The following is a 21,644-nucleotide window of genomic DNA, read 5'->3' as shown; positions in this document are numbered from 1 at the left end:
TAAATTGACAGATTGAACGGTTCAGCAACAGTCGATTGTCCCGCGATTAAGTGACGTATCGTTATCGTTCGGTTTGTCATAGTAGTGAAACGATTATGAGTTATGAGATTCAGAATAGCGTTACTGTCTGCCTGTGTAAAGATAAAGAAACACTTATTTGACATAGATTAGGTTGTGCCAGATGCTTTCAATTAGGTCCCCTATCATCACACAACGCGCCCCCTGCTCTGTGCGCTGGCAGCAGCTGCAGCGGGCGCCGCGCCTGCACGCGCTCGGGGGGCGGGGCTGCGCCGCCGCCACAGTAGCACCCGTCAATATATGTATAGACCAGCCGACATGATAATAAAATGGAAAAACTATTGGTGTCTTTCATTTTCGATACTTTCCTGCAAATATTGGGGTTTTTAGGAATAATTGCCACACTCGCTTCGTTCAATCGACAAGGGATTTTTCATCTTGAAAAATAAATAAATCTAACAATGCCCGAGGCATTAAGTAGGGGGTTAGCCCGAGAGAAACGCTGTGCTTTTCATTACGAACACCAGAAAAGTTATGAGAGACCACAAAAAATTAACTATGGGGCTGTTTCACGATGTCTGGATTATGGCTTCCTCTTGGATAAAAAAACATGCTGTCACTCTCCGTAGTCAAGTTTCAGACAGTGGCAGCAATTCTTTTATCCTGCTTTTATCCCACAGGTAGTTATTATCCAGACATTGTGAAACAGGTCCCAAATAATACCTGATGATGGTACCATGGTGGCGTTAAGTAGGAGATAGGTGTGCGTTTGGTGACACAAATAAAAACAATAGTTACTTTTATAAATATGAATTTCTATATTTAATAAAATCATACAACTTATTCAATTTGATTCCTCCAGAAATGCTAATCTTATCTAACGACTTTATATATTTTCCCTTTCATATTTTACAGTAAGAATAGATAACACAATAGTTAAGGCAGTTACGTTGTAATAGTTCACTCTAATGTACCTATTTACTTGCTAACTTTAATAGATCTATATGGATAAAATAGTTTATAGCTAATCGCCCGGTATTTTACCCGCAAATAAAGAAATTATATGAAAATGGCGGCGATCAAAGGGTGAGTAGGAAGGAATATAGACAGACATAAAAACAGACTGAGATAATATGTGTCTACGCCATTTCATGTTGTTTTTTTTATCTGCAGGCCTTAATAAACCTCAAAATCCACCGTTTTGTTTTATACATTTTATATTTCGATAGTTCTCATCGATAAATTTAAAGCAGACACATAACATTCGTTTTTTTTTAATTATTTATAGCGAATAAATAAATAACCGGACGATTAAAAACTAACCGAGATGGTTTACATATAAATAATCGTAGAAGAAATTGAACAGACACAATCTTTAATTCTTAACAGTCCCCGCTACACGGGCCCATTGTCCACGTAGATAAATGTAACTCACGATTCGCGATAAATTCTGCACTGTGATTGGTTGAACGTGCAAAGAAGGAGTTTATCGCCGTCGATAACAGAACAGTGTAGCGGGGACTGCTTCAGTTAAATATAATACGAATTAAAACGTCTGTGACGTTTGAAAGTGTATTTTTTTTTACTGAAAATATCCTCTGTATCAGAACAAACTATCTACGAGTTATAACCACAGTTACCGTTTTAAATTAATAAGTTTAATAGTAAAGATAACTACTACAGTGGCAATGCTAAGCGATGATGATTGCAGATTAGGTTAAATTTTTAATAAGTTTGGACAAATTAAATGACGTAGGTAGGTTAAGTGCCTTCAAAATTTTCTGTGACACTGTCAGAATATTTGTACATTTTGTATTCACAAAGTATACACCATAATATAGTGTTGCTAAGCATTTTACAGGCATTTCCTTTCAATATTTTTTGGCTTACCCCAAAGTGGGAGATTGTCGATATGATATTATATGCGAAGTAATATTATATCTATGCTTTAGGATGCAAAAAGGGTTTGGCAATCAAAAATAAGCCCCATTGAACTTTCGCTCTCGTATTTTTATATTTTTTTATACCTAATTGCAAAAAAATTACATCAAGATTTGCAAAGGTGTCTTTAGAGGCTGCTGCTAATTTATATTTTTATTATTATTTGCTCATCAATAAATTTGTGATTAACACATTTTTGGTTACACTACGACCTGTTTCAGGTTAACTCTACCCTTTTTGCAACACTCTGTATATAATAGTGTTTGTCAGTGTGTTTGCACATTCGCAACGCATGTGTTTAGTTCTACATTGTTGGCCTTTGACTGCAGGATTGTCTGAAACAATAGATTGGTCATATTAATTTTCCATTTATAAACGGACAAAGCGAAATAAGTTATTTATTATAACGGTTTTGGACCTTGCCATTGATACTCAAAATTCGACTCTTTATGTTAAGATAGACAGTCAAAATTAGATTATCACGTCACGATGATGACGCTTGCAAGCCTCTTGTTACAATTCCGAAATCCAATTGCTATGAATTCTGATAGTTCGTGCTATGAATTCTGACAGTTCGTTCTACGAATTATATGACAGTTCGTTGTATAAATTCGGGACTAATAATAATAATACAGGTGGTATACATACCTACGGCTAGGCGGGCGCGGGGTGCGGCATGAGGCCCGGGGGGGAGGGCTCCTTGCTGTCCTTGCTCTCTCGCACTGGCTCCTGGAATATACATAACAGAGTATCTTTAGTTTTTAAAGTTATAGGCACGTTAATGTCTGGGTCTACTAAGTTTATGTTGCGTTTGAACAACAATGTCATGTGTCAAAAGTCAACTACCAATCCCTTGTTATAATGTAACAGAGTATGGTGAAAGTAGGCATAAGGATTCCTTTCCACCAAAGATAAGTGATTAAATGCGGAACTATGAATATGATTGGTGGATATCAAACGCATCCATAAGCAACGTAGAATAGGCTATGCTGCATAGCACAGCTCTGTTAGAAAAGCATCCTAACTTGGACCTCGCTGTATTTTCATACAAGCTACCTTGGACCGAATATTCCCTAAAAACCCAGCTTATCACTACAAACAACATAACAGAATGTTACAAAATGACTATAAGGGTGAGTTTACCTTGCCAACCTTGTCTGGTCGTATGGTGGATCCGGACATAATAGCCTTTATGTCATCCGCGTCTAGGGTCTCGTATCTGTTGACGAGAAAAAATGAGTTAAGTACTTAGACAAGTTAAGTACCTACTATAATTTTTTATATTTTTAAATTGCCGCGCCTTATACACACTATCACTTTTAAAAGTGAAATCAATATACCCGAATACGATTAGCTCAGTATATCGCGTTTTCTGATAAGGAGTTTAATTGTAACGCTAAAAGCGATATCTTCCAGGCATCGTTACAAGTACGGTGGCCTGCGCCTAAAAGTATACAGGCGGAGTTTTTAAAATAGCGATCATTGATTATGAAGGGACCAGCTACATCTGTTATAAATCCGGGGACGTCTTGTGTGTTATGTGTGTAGCAGTGGTGTTTATGTGGATGTGCTTGAGCAGCATGTGAGCTTGAGATCGCTATTTTAAAAACTCCGCCTGTATACTTTTAGGCGCAGGCCACCGTACGTACTTGAGCAGTGCTTCAGCCAGCGCTCGGTGTTCCTTGGCGTGCGCGCGCAGGATCGCCTTGGCTCGCTCGTAGCTCTCCGACAGGATCTTCTTGATCTCTTTGTCCATCTGTAGAAAAAGCAGGGGTTACAATTACAATCCTCTTTATTAGCACCAACATAGAAAAAAAATTACAAAATGAAACTTAAAAATAAGCACAGTAGAAAAGGCGGCCCTATTGCTTATAGCAATCTCTACCAGACAACGTTTGGATGGAAGAGATTTACACAAATTAAAAAAATAGGATTAGAGGTAGCTGTGGTGCAAGTGTATAATACACTACGGGTTACTTGTTTATCAATATTGCTGTCAGTGTCAAATGAAGTTTTTCTTTCTTTCTTTCTATGTTGCTGAGGGGGAGGTAATACGATCTAGATTCTGGACTGGCGAATGGAGTAGTGGTTAGTGAGCCTGACTGCTATGCCGAAGGTCCCGGGTTCGAATCCTGTCCTGGGCTCATATTTATTTAGAGACAGATATTTTGTACTCGGGTATTGGGCATAAATTTGTATCTATCTATGTGTCTGTGTAAGTATATCAGCAAACCGATACCTATTTCACAGGCCCTGCCTACTTTGGGGTCGGATGGCCGTGTGTGAGATGTCCCCACATATAATTATAACCAGTTACCAGCTCGGTGGTGGCGGGCGCGGGCGGCGCGGCGGCGGGCGGGTGCGTGCGAAGCCCTACCGCGTCGGACATGCCCCAGACTGAGACCATCTGTTGAGCTATGGACGTGGCTTGGGTGAGGTCGGAGGAGGCGCCTGGAAGATACATGAGGTGGAATTAGAATAGAATACACTCACCAGCAATGAAAAACATCCATATAAAATGTGTCAAAATTTTCAATAATTTTTATTTTAGAATTTGATTAATATACTAACGTTTCACAACCCGTTACGGTTAGTTAAGGTAGGATTAAGCTTATTTAGCTCCAGTATTTGTCCTTGATATATTATATTCTAAGAAAAATAATGTAAAATATGTAGATGGAGTGGTAGGTATGTGATAGGTATGTATGTATAATAGTTAAAAAAAAATAACAAACGACTATCGCTTTTTTATTGCGTTTCTATTGGTCCACGTTATTATTTATAACTGCGTTGCAAGAGGAAAGAAAACCAAGTGCAACTTTTTCATCACAATCCATTGTGCATTTCAGGTTCTGACCAATTAGGTACATTGTTGGGGAGAAAAAATGGGAATCAGGCACAGTCGCCTAAGGCGCCATCTGTAATTAGCTTTTAGTTTTTCTCCCCATTGGTCCTAACAAAGTACGACAGACATACTCAGTACACGTTCGATAGACTATAGTATACTGTAGTGTACCTGAGGTGATCTTGTCGGGCCCGAAGACCAGCTCCTCGGCGGCGCGCCCGCCCATCATGGAGTCCATCATCGCCAGCAGCTGCTGCTTCGTCACGTGGTACCTGGAATGTAGTGATATTGATATAATTAGTAAATTATAGATATACGGAAAATTATTATACATACTACAGTATAACGAGTTTATTACTTTACCTATTAATACAATACAATATTAGTTTACCTATACATATGCTCACGCTTGTAATGCCCGAAGGCGGAGTCAGAGGTGACTCACAAGGAAGTCACCCACTTTTCGCTATACTAGTAAGGGGCAGAGAAACCTGACCCCACTCAAAAGCATTGTTACTGTGAGAGAAGGGTCAGGCTCATCTGCCCCTTGTACGGTCAAGTACATTTGTAGGTACTCACGTGATAGGTCGCGAGCCGTATCGCAGTTTATACTCAATACTCAATCATTTATTGCATCCGATAATGCTCTGTATACAGCAAAAATATAATGTTGAAAAACCGTTACAGTAAGCTGAAAGGGGGTGACTCTGGGGATTATTATAGAAATGGTCCAAAGTAGAAACTTTCTTGGTCACGTGACTTTACAATATTCCACCAAAAGTCGGCTTACTACACAACTTTGGCAAAACCCTTTTCTATTGCCATCCCATACATTTATTTCAACAACAACAGTGGTGAGTACAAATCGTGATGATGTACCTTTCCTTGGAGGGTATGTACGCCGTGTGACCGAGCGACGACCCGCGCGGCATGATGGTCACCTTGTGCAGGGGATGGGAGTCCTGGAATAGATAGGATAGAAGTTTATTTAATACCACTTCAGTATAACTTATAAACATTATGAAAACATACTTAAGTCGATGAGTTAAACGCTGAGATGTATAGTATAAAGGAACTTAAAGCTAATGTCGACCTTAAATGTGTAGCACCCTTGCTTTATCAGTATAGGGACGGAAAGATACAGATATAGATTTAATGCCGACATTAGCTTAAAGTTCATTTGTGCAACCCAACATTAGTTTAAGTGACAAGTATAGAATCCCGAAGGGAATGTGGTGGATAGTTAGTAAAAGTGACAAGGATAGAATGGTATGTAGTGGATGCCTTTTGTGGTTGGATGAGGTAACTATTTAGGCTCACCATCTATTATGTATGTTAGTACAAATCCCGAGAGGGAATCTACCTAGATATGATTTATTAAAATCACCAACATTTCAAAATGTTAAAAAAATTAAAAAATGGCTTAATCTTGCATTGAAAATATGTACTTTTATATACTCACGCAATTTTTTCACCACAAAATTTAATCTAGTTTTTTATCATACAAAATTGTAAATAATATTTTTTTTAACACTTTTTTTTATAAAAAAAAAACAACGATACCTTAGTGTAGTATGCGACGGCGGCGTGCCCCGCCTCGTGGTAGGCGGTGATGGCGTTGGCCTCCTCGTCGGGCAGGCGCGCACGCCGCTCCGGGCCCATCAGCACCTGCCAATTACAAATTTATATTTATAATGGAAATGTTTATAATTACTTATTAGACTTTGTAAAATATATCATGAGTTCTTAGACATCCATCAATTTTATGTGACATTCGTGTGTTTTCAAGGGAAAACGAACTTTATTTCATTCATCAAACAAACGTCATAGGGCTCAAGCTCTATTTTACAACGCATAGTATCTATCCGTCTAGTTTTCCGAACTAGAATTATCATTATGTCAGATGTCAGTATGTCTTAAGTGGTCAAAATTAAATAATACTATAAATCTATGGCATGCAAATAGAGAACTGTCATTTGAGTAACAATAAAAGTAATAAATGTAAACACAAACCTTGTCCCGAGCGTGCTCGAGGTACTTCATGGTGACGGTCTTGGCGCCGTCTATTGCTGCCCTACAAAAAAACAAATGGAATTTAAAGCTCAGGCGGAGGCAGTTTTGACACTTCGCATCTTCATATTTTAGAAATAACATGCATTTTTTACTAACTACCACATGTTGGGAATAATGTTTTTTTAGAATGTATGTCATTATATTTGTGCGGATCCTTCCATCGCGACTAAACCACTAGAAAAAAAAGTATTTCGATCCATAATAACAATGACAGATAAATCCTTTAAAAAACCCTCAATTTATAGTTTTTGAATGTAATTATTTTTATATTTTTACAATAAAACATTTATATCAGTACTCTACACTGTACTTACTTGAGCGCGGCCTGATTGACCATGTTCTCGAGGTCAGCTCCCGTGAACCCGGTTGTACCGCGCGCTAGCACCGCCGGTTGCACCTATAGACATACATAGCATTTATATTAGTAGGTACTAATTGCCGTAGAAAAAAGCATTGAAACATGGAAGTGGAAAAAAGGCGGAAGGAATCTCGCTTACTTAAACATTGAAGCACCACAATGGCGGCGACATGAGAGTGTGTTGGTGCGTAGGTGAGACGTGATAGGCGCGCGGCGGCAAACTGACTTACTTTGAGTGTGAATGTGTGTGTGTGTCGGGCTCGTCGTAACAATGAAAGTGACTTACTTAGGGTGCTTTAATTTTTAGTTGGCGATATTCCTTCCGCTTTTTTTGTACTTCCATGCATTTAAATTGTAAAATTAAGAAACAGACAAAACATTGAAAGAATACATCATCATAAGCCAGCAATTCTTTACTGTTTGAGATAGGCTTGTCCCAATTATTTCTAACCCCTTTAGAACAAAATGATAAACTAATTTAAAAAAAGTTTTTAAGATTAAAACTCAATTTCTACATTTATTGAGTTACGTCACTTTATTCTTAAACCCTATCAGTAACAGTACCTCAGGCGACGCGGCCACCCTGCTCAGGTACATCTGCAGGATCTCCAGCCGCCCCTCGTAGTCCGGCGTGGGCACGTTCACCTGGACGGGTAGGCGACGGGTAAAGATTGTGTGAAACATAGTTTACAAACATTATGCATATATAACATAGGTAAGGTAAGAGGCCAGTGAATAGGTAGGTAGATTCATTGCAATATCCATTCTGAAGGAACAAATTCTCATTTTAATGCTGTCGTAACGTTAAATTCTTTGTTGAAAATTTAACTGCATGAGACTATCCGTAAATCTCATTTTCCTCTGCTAAAATTAAATATTTTGCCTTCAGAATCGATGGACATAATTATGTTAGTCTAGACTCTAGCTTTCCAGCTATCTTCGCTTGGACTTAAAAGCTTGTCATTGTCGCATAGAAATTCAGTGATAAAAAGTATCCTATGTCTATTAATCCACGGTGTCAGCTAAATCCATCCGCCGTCCATAACAAACTTTCACATTTATAACATTAGTAAGATTCTCTGTCGAGCATCAAACCCAGACCCACCTCCACATCAAACCGGCCGGGCCTCAACAAGGCTTGGTCCAGGTCCTCGCGTCGGTTGGTGGCTCCCAGCACTATCACCCCCTCGTTCTGGTGGAAACCGTCCATTTCCGAGAGCAGCTGGTTTATTGTCTGTGGGCGCAAAATGTGTTGGTTAAGTTTGGAAGTGAACTATTAGTCATCATCACGACCCATGACGTTTCCACTGCTGGGGCACGGGTCTCCTTCCAATGAAGGAAGGGTTTTAGGCCTAGTCCACCACGCTGGCCTAGTGCGGGTTGGTGGACCCCAACACAAGCAAGCTTGTGGTGGGGTGTCGGGTAAGTGGGCAACCCGGCTCTCAGATATTTTCAAGCTGCCCTAAGGCCTCTGACTATGAATAGATTGTCGGTATTTTCCCGATTTTTTCCTATGGAATATAGAAAGTATGAAGGACAGTACGGTGGAGGAGAGAGACCGATGACAAAGTGTTATGGTGCCTTTATGTCGTACAATGCCAATATCGTAATGTTGAAGACATTGCCATTGTCCTTTTGTAGCGTTAGCATAAGAATTATCAGACGATTAACAATAAATATTTTTTATCGCATACTTTTTTGTTACTACTTTAACAAGTAGGTAACAACTTGAATACTTGAAATGAAAAAATTAAAAAATATTTATAAATTTAAACTAAAGATTATGAAAGTTATAAAAAATATCGGTTGCAGTGTTTGGTAAAAAATAAAAGGTGGTGAACAAGGGCTACCACACTAGGCTAGGCCTGTGTCGTGGACAGCCAGGATTTATACAGGGTGTTGCAAAAAGGGTATACTAAGCCGAAATCAAAGTTTCTGTACTTTGTAATTTTATTACAATATAACAAAAGTCAGGTAGTATGTTTTTCGCATGCGGGTTTTTTGATAACCAGAATAATTTCAAATATAGGGGCGCTACATGTATATTATGTTTACGTTCTCGCAACAATTTTCTTTATGAAATTAGTTCATTTAAACTGCACAGTATGGCGAGGTTTATTATTTTTCCGAGCTTAATTATAAAAATATTGATAGCCAAGAGGATGAAAAGAAATATTTTTGGTAATATCGATATTACTTTTTTGCACTCAGTACTAAAGACAAATGTCATTTAACCCAGGTGTCTAGTTATCTCGCCCGCCTTGTAAGTGTACATAAAGTATAGCCATCCATTTTGTACCTTTCATTTAAAATTTAAGTTTTATACTTCTAATATAATTCTTAATTAATTTATAAGTAAATATTACTCTAAACAACTGTAATTATATAAATACATTTAAACTGTCTGTTACCTGGTTGGCGTACGGGTGTAGCACGCTGTTGGTCCGCTTGGCCCCCACCGAGTCTATCTCGTCGATGAATAGGTATCTGACTCAGCATGTGTTGTATAGAGTGTGTTACCTGGTTGGCGTACGGGTGTAGAACGCTGTTGGTCCTCTTAGCTCCAACCGAGTCTATCTCATCAATGAATATCTGATTCAGCATGTGTTGTATAAAAGTAGCATTAGCTACTAGTATATCATCTCGTAGCTACTATATCATCTGCATGTTTGTGTTAGAAAGTAACAGACTGACAGCAATGAATTTACTAATAAAAATTTCTGCCCTGTGTCAGCAAAAACTCCCTGACTCAGCATGTGTTGTGTTACCTGGTTGGCGTACGGGTGTAGAACGCTGTTGGTCCGCTTGGCGCCCACCGAGTCTATCTCGTCGATGAATATCACGCACGGGGCGCGCTCCTTGGCTGCTTCTGTAAGGAAAGAACTTTGAGTTGAGTAGTGTTTATTGATTGGGGATGTAACTGTGTCAAAGGATATTGTTTAGGAAAGCATCAGTAAGATATCTATCAAAACGGTATCAATATAATGGGAATTGATATTTTAATATTAAAAGGCCTATCAAGACACAGGTGCTGTATTACATAATTAGATAGCCCGGTGGCGATCATTTTACATTTACTGAATGGATGATATCAGATGATTTCAAGCGAGTCCTTACCGCAATAGACAAATAGAAGCATCGCTTTATTTTGTTCCTAAAAAGTGACCTGAAAAGCATATTCGTCCGCCGCTTCGTGTCGCAACAGACGTTGCAACAAATACGACCTTTGACAGAAATGGCTCCTATCTCAGATTGGCACCTATGTGGCGCCTATATTTAAAGATTACTTAGACGCAGGCTATATTCCACGGGGAACCCTTATTACATTCGAATAAGGGTAGTTTTTGTTTGTATCAGATGTCTTTCCCCGTGGAATGGAATATAGTAATTATTATGTGACGCACTATATAATATCAATTCCTACTGGTAACAGAAATACAGCCGGATATAGATGGAAACATAAACGTAGAAGAAAATGGCGGACATTGGCCGCCATTTTGCTTTTATGAACGAATGAAATAAGAGAGCCTTTAGCCATTTTAGCGCCAATGGCGTCACGATGTTTTGAGATTAAGAGCGTTTTTATATGGCGTCGCGCTATTTTTACACAGTTTGCGCTTATAAGACACCTGAAAATGACACATTCAACTCACTGAACAGCAGGGCGATCACGAACAATATAGAATCGAATGCGAGTGCGACAAGTGGCAACTTGACAGCACTTTCGAACACTTTTTACCTATCAAATTGACAGTTGTCGCACTCGAATTCGATTCTATACGTTAGCTCGAATTTTCGTGATACGGGCTCAGGTCCCGCACGCCGGGCGCCCTGCCCCCCCAGGCCTCGTGGAGCCCGGGCCGGCGCGTGGAAGAACAACTCAGTTTACTCTTAAAAGACACCTGAAAAACGACTTATTCCACTCGGTAACTCACTGAACAAATCCCTTACGCGCCTGGCGCCCTGCCCCACCAGGATCTCGTCGAACTCGGGCCCGGCGGCGTGGAAGAACGGCACGCGCGCCTCGCCCGCCACCGCGCGAGCCAGGAGCGTCTTGAGGACGCTTCAGCTCCAGGTGTACTCATACACGGCGGACTAGACTATACTAGTGTGTGGGCTTTAGGGACCAATTTATACGGCAACTAGACTGTTGTGGAGGCTTTAGCGACAGTAGCTCCAGATAGACAGCGAACAAGACTATACTAGTATGTGGGCTTTAGGGACCAATTTAGAGTTTAAAGCGAGTGTTTTTGACAGAAATGGCGGCCATCTTGGATTTAGAATGAACAAATTTATAGCACTAGAAGCACTCTATATATTCATACATAGCGAACACGACTATACTAGTATCTAGGATTTAGGTATCGATTTAAAGGTTAAATCGTGTGTTTTGACAGAAACGGCGGCCATCTTGGATTTAGAATGAACGAGTTACAAGAATGTGTATTAAAACACCCACTATTATTGGCGAAAACAGAAATACAGCCGGATATAGATCGAATCATAAGCGCGGCAGAAAATGGCCGCCATTTTGCCTTTATGAACGGGGTCTCGCCGGAGTTGCGGTAGCGAGCGGACGTGCCCACGGAGCGCTCACAATTGGTGACTCACGCGCACGACCGATAAGCGACCGTCATTTGTTTACTGTGTTGAACGAAAAATTCTACACGGCCGCGAGTTATACAGTGAACTCTTTATAGTAAATTCTGAACTGTGAATAGCCCGGGGGGCCTCGTAACCCCCGGAATTAGTATAGTGTTGGTGAATTTATAGTAGATACCTAAACATATCGAAAATGTTTTCGGAGAACAATATAAATTATATTAAAAACAGTGATATGGACACGGCCCCGCCTTGCACGGGATCAGACAGTGAAACAGTTAAAGACAAAGTGAAATTAGTTAAAATAGATTTATCGGACTTCAACAAAAACATAGTGCAGTGCTGGGAATGTGAATGTACCTTCAAAATAGAACCTTTATGGGGAATAAATCAGATGAACACTAGAAGGATTCAATGCAAGGTATGTAAGAAATTCTTTCTCATAAAAGCGGCGCTTAAAGCTGAGCCTAAATATGATAACGGATTATTAGAAATTGAATCTTTAGTATCAATATATACCGCAGGAGAAGCGACCGGCGTGAAAAATATTCGCCCATGCATCGACTGCAAAATTAAGAAGGAAATAACTACCTTGCCTATTGAGAGCTTCACTTCTGAGGAATGGTTCATCTGTAAGTGCGGTAAAAACCAGTGTGCATTTATAGAATATGTTACACAAAGTGAACTACTACCTCTAGCTGTCCGCAAATCACGAAAAGAATAAGCGGGGAAGCCAAACTAGCAGAAATACCGAAACATCAACCGACCGGAATACCTATGTAACTAACGGCGCCACACATCTAGCTCCGCCCACTGCAGTGGTAAGAGATAGTCAACGCGTGTACAAACCCACTACAAAGGAAGGTGATTACATCGAAAGCCAAACTACACTAGGAACCTCCCATACTGTAGGTACAGTACAGACTACGCTTGATGCATGGAAAACCCCACGACCAGTTCGGCCACCACCTACAGCAGCTGGGTTCAAATTACAAACAACAACATGTGACACCACGCAAGTCAAAGAAGTGGCAAACCAAATGGTAACTAGAGGAGCGAAAAGACAGCGTACATGCGCTTCAAACAATGCGGCCCCAGCACAGAGAAACACCCACATACCTAATATAATTATCAGGGATGAAAATGCAATAAAAAATCAAGAAACGCTAAAGAAAATTAGAGAATCAGTAGCTAAAAATTGCTCAACGCTTAATATCATGAAAGGCCAAATAAAAATTAACCCTACAAATGCAACAGCGCGAGTGAATCTACTCACTACGCTTGAAACCTGCGGGATAACTAGAATAATCGCACCAAAACCAAAGGCCGATAGACAAATGGCGACTAAGATTGTGCTTAAAAATGATACCTACGATGAATCCACTGACACCATTGCTAACGAGATAGAAGACTGCATCGGTATTAAACCACTTGCAATCAAGCCACTAGGGAGAGCAGGCAAAATACACCTACTCATTTTTGATGGCGAATACAAATCAAGAGAACTTCTAGCGAACTTCAAAAATGCGGAAAGGAAATTTTTCTGCGCGCCTACTATCAAGGTCGAACCATACAGAGAAAACCCAAAACACATCGTTCAGTGCAAGAAATGCTATGCATTCGATCACTCAAAACAATCGTGTTATGGTAAACAAGAAGAACCACAAATAGTTTTGACCACAGCTGAGGGTACAACAACGAAAGTCTGCAGAAACTGCAAAGAAGAAGACCATGGCGCCAACAATGCAAAATGTCCTGTGTTCAAAAATATGATAGCAAGACAAATTGAACAAGCAGAGGCTAAGCAATCAAAGAAAGAGGAGAGAATCAAACGCTCAGTGGTACGACTGGGTGTGAAATATGCAGATATCACAAACACAAAGCAATTTCCAACACTGCCTCAAAAAGAAGCAGCGCCGTCACCTACAGAACAAGTGGCACCGACAAAAGCTGGACTGACGCTAGAAGGCCTCTTCCAAATGCAAACACAAATGCAACAGACACTGATGATGCTGACTGATACCATAAACAGGATACACTTGCATCTAAATGGCCAACAATGATAATAAAAAAATAATACAAAATCTTAAAATCTTACACCTAAATGCCCAAGGAATAAGACACAAGTTCAAAGAAATTAAAACACTAGTCGAGAAATACAGACCGTCCATTTTATTATTCAATGAATGCAAGATCGATATGGAGAATAATCAGTATAATATAAAGGGGTACGATAAAATCACCCATACATTGGAAAAACATCTAACCACTGCCATGTATGTACAAAGGGGGCTAAGGTGGGTCGAAACAGAAGTTACCCCCGGCTGGCGTGATGAAAACAGAAGTATAGAAGGCATAGGGATCAAACTTTTTATTAATCATGCTACCGGACAATATATCAAGATTAAAGGAATATACATCCAAATCCCAAATCAGAATCATGCCAGAGATGAACTGGAGGAGACCTTAGCCGACGATCCATCTATCATCATTGGCGACATGAACCTTCAAATGCTAATGCTTGGCCATAAAAGGAACGCTGGTCTTGGTAACACTGTTAAAAAAGCAATTAAGGATGGAATTTGTTTGCTGAAACACGCTAATGCCCCGTCCAGACCTTTTAGCCAGGGAGACGGTATCCTGGACCTAGCTATAATAACACACCAACAGCTTGAAGCGCAAGGTAAACACGTAGAAAGCGTGGGCTCGGATCACCTTCCTTGGCTACTAACAGTAAAGGTCGAACACAATATAGAGCAGCACCTATTCCGTAACACAAAGAAAATTTATGACGATGAGAAACTGAGAGCGGCATACCAACAGACAATGTGGGAAGGTTTCCGTCAGCTTAACGTAGATATTACTACAGAAGCCGATTGTGAGAAATACATCGAAACAATGGAAAACTCCATTATTAGCGCCCTCGACAAACATGCGCCCTTGAAAAATTCCACGAGACAGGAACGACTACCTGAGGAAATCAACAATAAGATAGATTATAGAAATAAACTTAAACAAATAGAATGGCAAGCAAGACACTGCAATCCCAGAGTCCGATCTGAAATACGTACCCTTTATAACAATGCTAAGAGAGAAGCTGAAAAAGCCCTGAAAGAATATTCCGAAAAAGGCTGGCTTAACAAACTCCAAGATCCACGGGACAATAGAACACAAATGTGGCGCATCCAACGAAACTTTAAGAAACCTATCGTTAAACTTCCAAACATCACAGGATGCAGTACAGAAAGAGAAACTATCGACAAGCTAGTAGACACAGCCATAGTAAAAGATGCTGAAATATCGGAAGACGATGAAGGAACTGAAAAAACTACACCGTTCCAACCTCTCGATCTGACGTCAGGAAGAGAAGTCCAACTAGCACTGAGCAAATTCAAAAACAAGAAAGCCCCTGGCTTAGATGGGATAAAAGCAGACGCTCTCAAACTTGGAGGAGAAGTATTCATCGAGGCATTCGTGCCTCTTGCTAACTTTGTTTTGTCCACAGGTTACTTCCCTATGAAATGGAAAACTGGCGTATGCATTTTCCTGCACAAGGATGGCAAAGATCACCGCCTGGCACCTTCTTACCGACCCATCACACTGCTCAACATCATGGGAAAGCTGTGTGAGCGTCTGATCCTGAGCAGACTCAACGCTACGGTCAACCGGCTGCAACCAACATACCAACACGGCTTCACAAGGGCAAGAGGCACAGGAACCCAGATTCTACGAACCGGAAAACTAATAACCGATGCGTTAGCCGATGACGAAAGTATTGCCATGATATCGACTGACCTATCGAAGGCCTTCGATTCTATTAACCATAAAGGCCTGATAAAGAAACTTCAAAATAAGGAAGTCTCGAATAATATCATTAAGATAATCGAGAACTACCTCGAAGGCAGAAACTTGAGAGGTAGATTTAGAACTACGACAACCGAAGATAAACCAATACACAACGGCGTACCTCAAGGTTCAATCCTGGGACCAGTTATCTTCAATCTGTACGTTCATGATATTTGGGACATCCAAGACCGTATCAAAGGACTCAAACTGTCACAGTATGCTGACGATCTATGTATACTCAACAGAGCACCAAACCCTGATCATGCTACTATGCGTGCTGAGTGGGCAGCGGAAATGATTATTGACTACTACACCAGATGGGGGCTAAAATGTAACATAGAAAAAACTGAATGCATTATGTTCTCGAAAAAGAAAAAGTACCGGCCAACAGTGAAACTGAAAGAACAAACGTTACAGTATCAAAAGCAGATCAGATACCTCGGTGTCATCTTTGACAAACACATGAAAATGAACCAGCACACCGAGAAGGTCGTCAAAAAATTGAAGCAAATCAGGGGAGCCCTGGGACCAATAATAGGATATAATGCGAAGACTGATTTAGAAACTAAACTAGCTATCATTCAGGCCTGCATTCTGCCACTGATGGATTATGGAGTTGTTCAACTTCTCCCGAGATACAGTTCCACTAATCTCAGCAAAATAGAGCGTCAATATAGATTGGCACTAAAAAATGCCGCTCAGCTACCAAGACGAACGCCTACAGAAGCGATCTGGGAGATGGCTGATATAGAAGCTTGGCACTTACGCGCTGAGGACCTTCACACGAATATGTTGCTAAAAATTTCTAAATTGGAAATAGAAGATCTTGAATCCCCAGGAGATCCTTACCAAAAACATGGTGAATTCAACCCTCTAAGAGTTAATCACAGATTAGGCTACATACTGTATGACCCCAAAGAAAAAGGTCATAAGAGATGGCCCACTGACAAAACAAAAGATCCGCGACCTTTGAAAATAAACTGATGAACTGTATACCTACCTACCTAGAACCTATTAAGTATTTCATTTGTTATTATAAACTAACATTAATATTTTAAATAATAATATCGTAAGTACCTACACTAATTTAACACGTAACCTTAGGTATTGTTAATACTCATTTGTTACGCATCAACAGAACACAGCAAACATAGTTCCATTTGGACATAAGTTAGCTGACTCACCCCTGCACGGCTCACCGGCCACAGGCAAAATTTGTTATCACACAAAGTAGGCAAATAAATGTTATTCTGATTCTGATTCTGATTCTTTATGAACGAATGACACAGCAGAGGATTCAGAGTGTTTTTATTTCACCCCTATTAAGACACCTGAAAAATTACATATCCAACTCACTGAACAGATCCCGCACCCTCCTCGCGCCCTGCCCCACCAGGATCTCGTCGAACTCGGGCCCGGCGGCGTGGAAGAACGGCACGCGCGCCTCGCCCGCCACCGCGCGAGCCAGTAGCGTCTTGCCCGTCCCCGGAGGCCCCACTAGCAGCACCCCCTTGGGCAGTTTGCCCCCTAGGGAGGAGAACTTCTCGGGGGATTTTAGGAATTCCACCTGGTTTTGGGGGGAAAGAGTGTATTAGTTGAGTTAATGAAGTAATAAATAAATAAGAATAATAGTTAATGGAGAAGACTATAGATGGCACTAAGTGGTGTGCTTTGAAAGAGGTTTAAGTTCAGCAATGACAGTCGCTGGACGTAGGCTAGGTATAGGCTGAACAAGAAAAAGAGGTGTATTTTAGAAAGACATCGTAAATATAAAATATAATTCATTTGATCAGGAGCGGAGGGCGTTAGCAAAGTGCAACAATCGATACATAAATGATAATAATATGTAGATGAGTAATTTTTCCCGAAGACTTCAGAGTTGCCTTGACACTCTAACATTGATTTTATTGTTATAACAAAAACAGAACCAAAATAGATTCAGCCGTTTTGGAACTACGCTAACACAGACAGACACACACATACACAGACACTTTAAATGTGATTTAATGACCATTTGAAGACATGAAATGAAATAAACGACTATGTATAATTTTTTAGTACTATTATTTTGGGGGGGTATAAACATGTCCAATTCCTCAACTCACCACATCCTTCAGCTCCTGCTTGGCTTCATCAGCTCCCTTCACATCATCGAAGGTGACGGAGATGTCCTCGGGGTCCACCTCCACCTGGTTGCCCAGCTGGATCCTGCTTGGAGACGCATGATGATACGGGAGTTAAATGTGTGTCTCAAATTACATGATGAAAATCAGGGAGAAAAGGAACTACAGCCTATGGTCTTGCAGGTTATATCTATAAGGTGTGAAGCTATGTTTTCAATATATGTTTGCTAACAGATCTCCATTCTTTGTTACCTACACTATTCATGATCTACACTATACTACTATGCTATTATTACTACACCACCTAAGATTGTATCAGGAAGCAGTGTTCCAGAGCACTATTCTCGGACCTTAACTCTTTATTATTTACACCTTTTCAACTACAACTAACTGTTAACGAGAAGGAGTTCCCCAAGGCACTATTCTTGAACCCCCACTATTTATCAACTACCTATTATAGTTATAATAGTGTTAGATCCTCACCTGAAGACGGTCCCGCTGACGGAGGCCATGAGGCTGACGAAGATGGCGAGGAACAGCACGATGGTGAGCAGCTGCTGCACCACCTTCAGGTACTTAGAGGCCTTCGTGCCGCGCGCGTTGTCCGGGTGCGAGCCTGCGGGTAGAGGGGAGGGGGTTAGTGAGGTTATCATGTGTGAGCCGGAGGGGGTTGGTGACGTCATCATGTATTGTGGTGTAAGCAGTCCACTGCGAGTTAAACTAAGTTACTACACATAGTTAAGCACATGTATGTCCACTGCAAACTATGCTCTATGTGTGAACAAACATAGTTTAGCTCGGAGTGGATGCCAGGTTTAAGGTTAAGGGATTAGTGACGTCATGAATGGTAAACATAAGTAAGTAAGTTAAATGTAGGATATTCAAAAGCAGTTTAGTAATAATTTTGCGATGATTATTATGTACCTAAATTTTATTTTCTGGTGTGATTTTAATTTTTTTAGAAAATTTTTTATAATGTGTCACAGTGGGACACCATCCAGCTTGCTTAGATAGGCAGCTGGAGATGGCTTGATGAGGAAGACCGAGAATAGAGTGTTGAAGTGGAGGTCATGAGTTTTTATTGCATGTGTGATAGGTAATTTATGTTTAGTTATAATAATTTCAAATAAACCTTGTGTTTATGAATATTATATGTTAATGTTCAGCATAGGGTGAATACAGGTTGATGATGATGGTTCAGCAAGTCCACCCTGCATAGTACAAAAATCATTAATTCACTTGATTCACTGCATAATCATATCATTGTATGAACTCACCAGCCAAATACCCCTCAGCAAAGGCGATCTTGATCTTATCCTTCTGTTCATGCGTGAGTGGGGAGTCTTCGCTCAGCAGCTTGTCGAGACGCGGAGCCACCTCAGGCCCGGAGCCGGGCTTGTTGGACGGATTATCCACTAGGTTCAGACCTAAAGGGGAGATGGTGTTAGTGTAGTCATTGTGAGATTCATTGGTAGAAGCATGCTTTATTTCTACAGTCAACTCCTAAATAGTGCATAGTACACTTTTATACCTTGTTAAAACATAAAGTCCAGTCCATTACTTCACTGAACATATTTATATTATGTGAATAAATATTTTATGGAGTCTACAGTGCACCAAGGGCATGGAAGATAATCACAGATTTATCAAATATAGTGGAAGGATATGCTTAGAGACTTATGTGCCTAGATAGAAATCACAGATGTTGGAGAGGTATTAAATGATTCTAGGAGAACTTGATGTAGGTGGTTAGTACACCCCTGGAGCAGTTGATTCATTGAGATTAACCAACTTCTCAGGAGTAGATTATAGTTACTGTGTGTCAATTTATACCCTATAAAGGAATGGATGGTTATCACTGGAGAGAGTTTAAGTAAAGAAACAATTATTTAAATGCTTATTGACTAATATCATAGGTATCATATTCAAGAATTTATAGTTTTACCATGAACCAAACCCTGCACTTCTAGGAGTTAAAGCCAAGCTTCTCCCACTCTACTAAATCTATAGCATATTCTTATCACATTTAAAGCATGTATAGCAGGTTAATAAGACAATAATAACCCTTACAATATACAATTAGCCCAAAGTACAACACAGGTCTCTACAAAGCAACAGAAACAAACACATCAAGCATACTGACCCAAGGACTTACGCAGTCTATTAATAAGATTAGGGTTCCTCTTGAGATCAGCGTCAACCCCTCGCTCTGTCTTGAACCCTCGCACCTGCACGTTGAACTTGAAGCTATTCTGGCGCAGGCTGCTCGCCAGCAGACCGACAAAGTTCTCGGTCACATTGAAGTGACCCCGTCTGACATCCACAGTGACTGTTGGCGTTGAACTCCAACCATTTTTGTTTTTTTCAAAGGAGTCTTCGGAAATGAATGAAACCTTTTTCGCTGAGGTGAGACCGCTCGGCCGCGCGCGGCTCAGGGTGACGGCGCGGAGGTCCACCTGCCTCATCTCTTTCAGTACATCTTTTTCGAAGTTCCGAAGACATTCGCTCAGGCTTTCTTGGCATATTGTTGCGTCATACGAAGCCTCCTTTCTCTTCACATGGTTGGTTTTCTCACCGCGCTGCTTTCTTTGTTTGAATAGACTCGCGTAACGAGACGACAATTGGTTTAAACTAACTAGGACCTGAAAACAGAGATAAGGTTATGTGTAGGTGACAAACAGATTCGTGTTTTCGGAGGTAAACAATTATTTTGTGGCGAATATTGAAATGGTATGAAGGTTACCTGGTTTTGGGTGTTTATAGAATTCAATGAAAACATGTTACATGTAAATAAACTGTGTTTTTCTTCAAGTGCACTCGAAAATTTTGTAGGCTCTTACGTCAAACAGAATAATATCAGCAAAATATGGCGAAATGCCAATAAAAATTGTTGAATTTCGTGGCACATCACTATCACCAGTCACGTAGACTTTACACAGAGTATTTTTTTCAAGTGCGACTACAGAAAATAAATGCGGACAGGAATAGTACTAAACATTTTGCCTTAGAATATCGATAGAGATAAATTGGGTCTTTGTTTTACATAGACACTAGCGCCCCTTCTCAGGAATCTCAATCTAAAATCTAAACTCCGAGCATTGTTTAAGTTGCTCTGTGACTTTAATCGATTTCAAAAAATTTACACCTTTCACTCATTAGAATCGAATACAAAATTATTATTCTAAGATTTCGATTGATTCTTGAGCTGTAGGATATGGATTGCGTGGTGTTACTAGAGCGTTGGGGTACTGGAGTTGCTGATAGCCAGGATCCTCAAGGGAAAGCGCTACAGCTAGCAAAATATGAAATTACCACCCGCTATTCCTATTTACTTAGAGTATAAGTTACGAAAACTTTAGTTATACGTTTTGACTTATTACATAAAATAGCAATTTTTATTAGCTAACTCCCCGTAGGATTATAGTTTTTAGCTACATACTTCATAAGGAATTCAGTAGGTACAGTGAAACTATTAATTCATGAAATTAATGTTTGAGGAACTAAAATTTTCTGGAGCCTGGCACCATTAGAAAAGAAACATAAAAGTCATAACAATTGTTTATGGCAATGAGGCGTTTGTTAAAAAAAAAAAAAAGTTCCTTTTTGGAGAAATAGATGGCGTTGTCTGGGGTTGTACCAACTTTCAAACCCTCAGAACACACTCAGATCACAATATGTTATTCTGTGAGGCTAACGAAATGTGAAAGTGACGTAGGTAGGTAGAATTGTAGTATTATTTTCTCTATGATGTCGATGTCACTGTTGCTTCAGCGTTCAGTGCGATTGTGCGTACAGCCGTTCTTTTCAAGTTTTCTCAGTTTCCTTGTGTTTCTCCTGT

At 40.2% G+C, this 21,644-nt stretch overlaps 1 protein-coding gene across 4 annotated transcripts; it reads right to left on the bottom strand.

The window, feature by feature from the left end:
* Positions 1–812: 812 nt before the first annotated feature.
* LOC105379963 (ATP-dependent zinc metalloprotease YME1L) lies at positions 813–20,832 on the bottom strand. 4 transcript variants are annotated; one of them, XM_048631125.1, is made up of 20 exons: positions 20,550–20,832; positions 19,950–20,448; positions 19,084–19,233; positions 18,290–18,422; positions 17,789–17,894; positions 17,128–17,250; positions 11,171–11,258; positions 10,004–10,104; positions 8,341–8,469; positions 7,800–7,880; positions 7,192–7,274; positions 6,818–6,878; positions 6,368–6,472; positions 5,684–5,766; positions 4,976–5,076; positions 4,277–4,410; positions 3,609–3,715; positions 3,103–3,178; positions 2,608–2,688; positions 813–2,294 (listed from the first exon to the last, which is right to left on the bottom strand). In XM_048631125.1, exons 1-19 carry the CDS (start codon positions 20,583–20,585, stop codon positions 2,614–2,616), a joined length of 2,271 nt encoding a protein of 756 aa, XP_048487082.1. In that variant the 5' UTR covers positions 20,586–20,832; the 3' UTR covers positions 813–2,294; positions 2,608–2,613. The 4 variants fall into 4 exon arrangements, with proteins under 4 accessions (XP_048487082.1, XP_048487044.1, XP_048487125.1 ...); XM_048631087.1 differs by lacking the exon at positions 11,171–11,258 and having other exon boundaries at positions 17,040–17,250; positions 20,550–20,831; XM_048631168.1 differs by lacking the exon at positions 11,171–11,258 and having other exon boundaries at positions 17,040–17,250; positions 17,789–17,891; positions 20,550–20,829.
* Between the last annotated feature and the right edge of the window lie 812 nt (positions 20,833–21,644).

This window comes from Plutella xylostella, chromosome 2 (assembly GCF_932276165.1).
Source record: "Plutella xylostella chromosome 2, ilPluXylo3.1, whole genome shotgun sequence".
Classification (NCBI taxonomy): Eukaryota; Metazoa; Arthropoda; class Insecta; order Lepidoptera; family Plutellidae; genus Plutella; species Plutella xylostella.
This window is presented reverse-complemented; position numbering and strand designations above follow the sequence as displayed.

What these genes read in the sequence shown, in the direction of transcription:
- LOC105379963 (XM_048631125.1), bottom strand. Translation starts at nt 20,585, where the DNA reads ATGTTTTCATTGAATTCTATAAACACCCAAAACCAG. An exon ending in TACACCCGTACGCCAACCAG is followed by an intron (nt 8,470 to 10,003) that starts GTAACACAACAC and finishes TTGCGCCCACAG; the next exon opens with ACAATAAACCAGCTGCTCTC. An exon ending in CTGGCTGAAGCACTGCTCAA is followed by an intron (nt 3,179 to 3,608) that starts GTACGTACGGTG and finishes TCTCGTCAACAG; the next exon opens with ATACGAGACCCTAGACGCGG.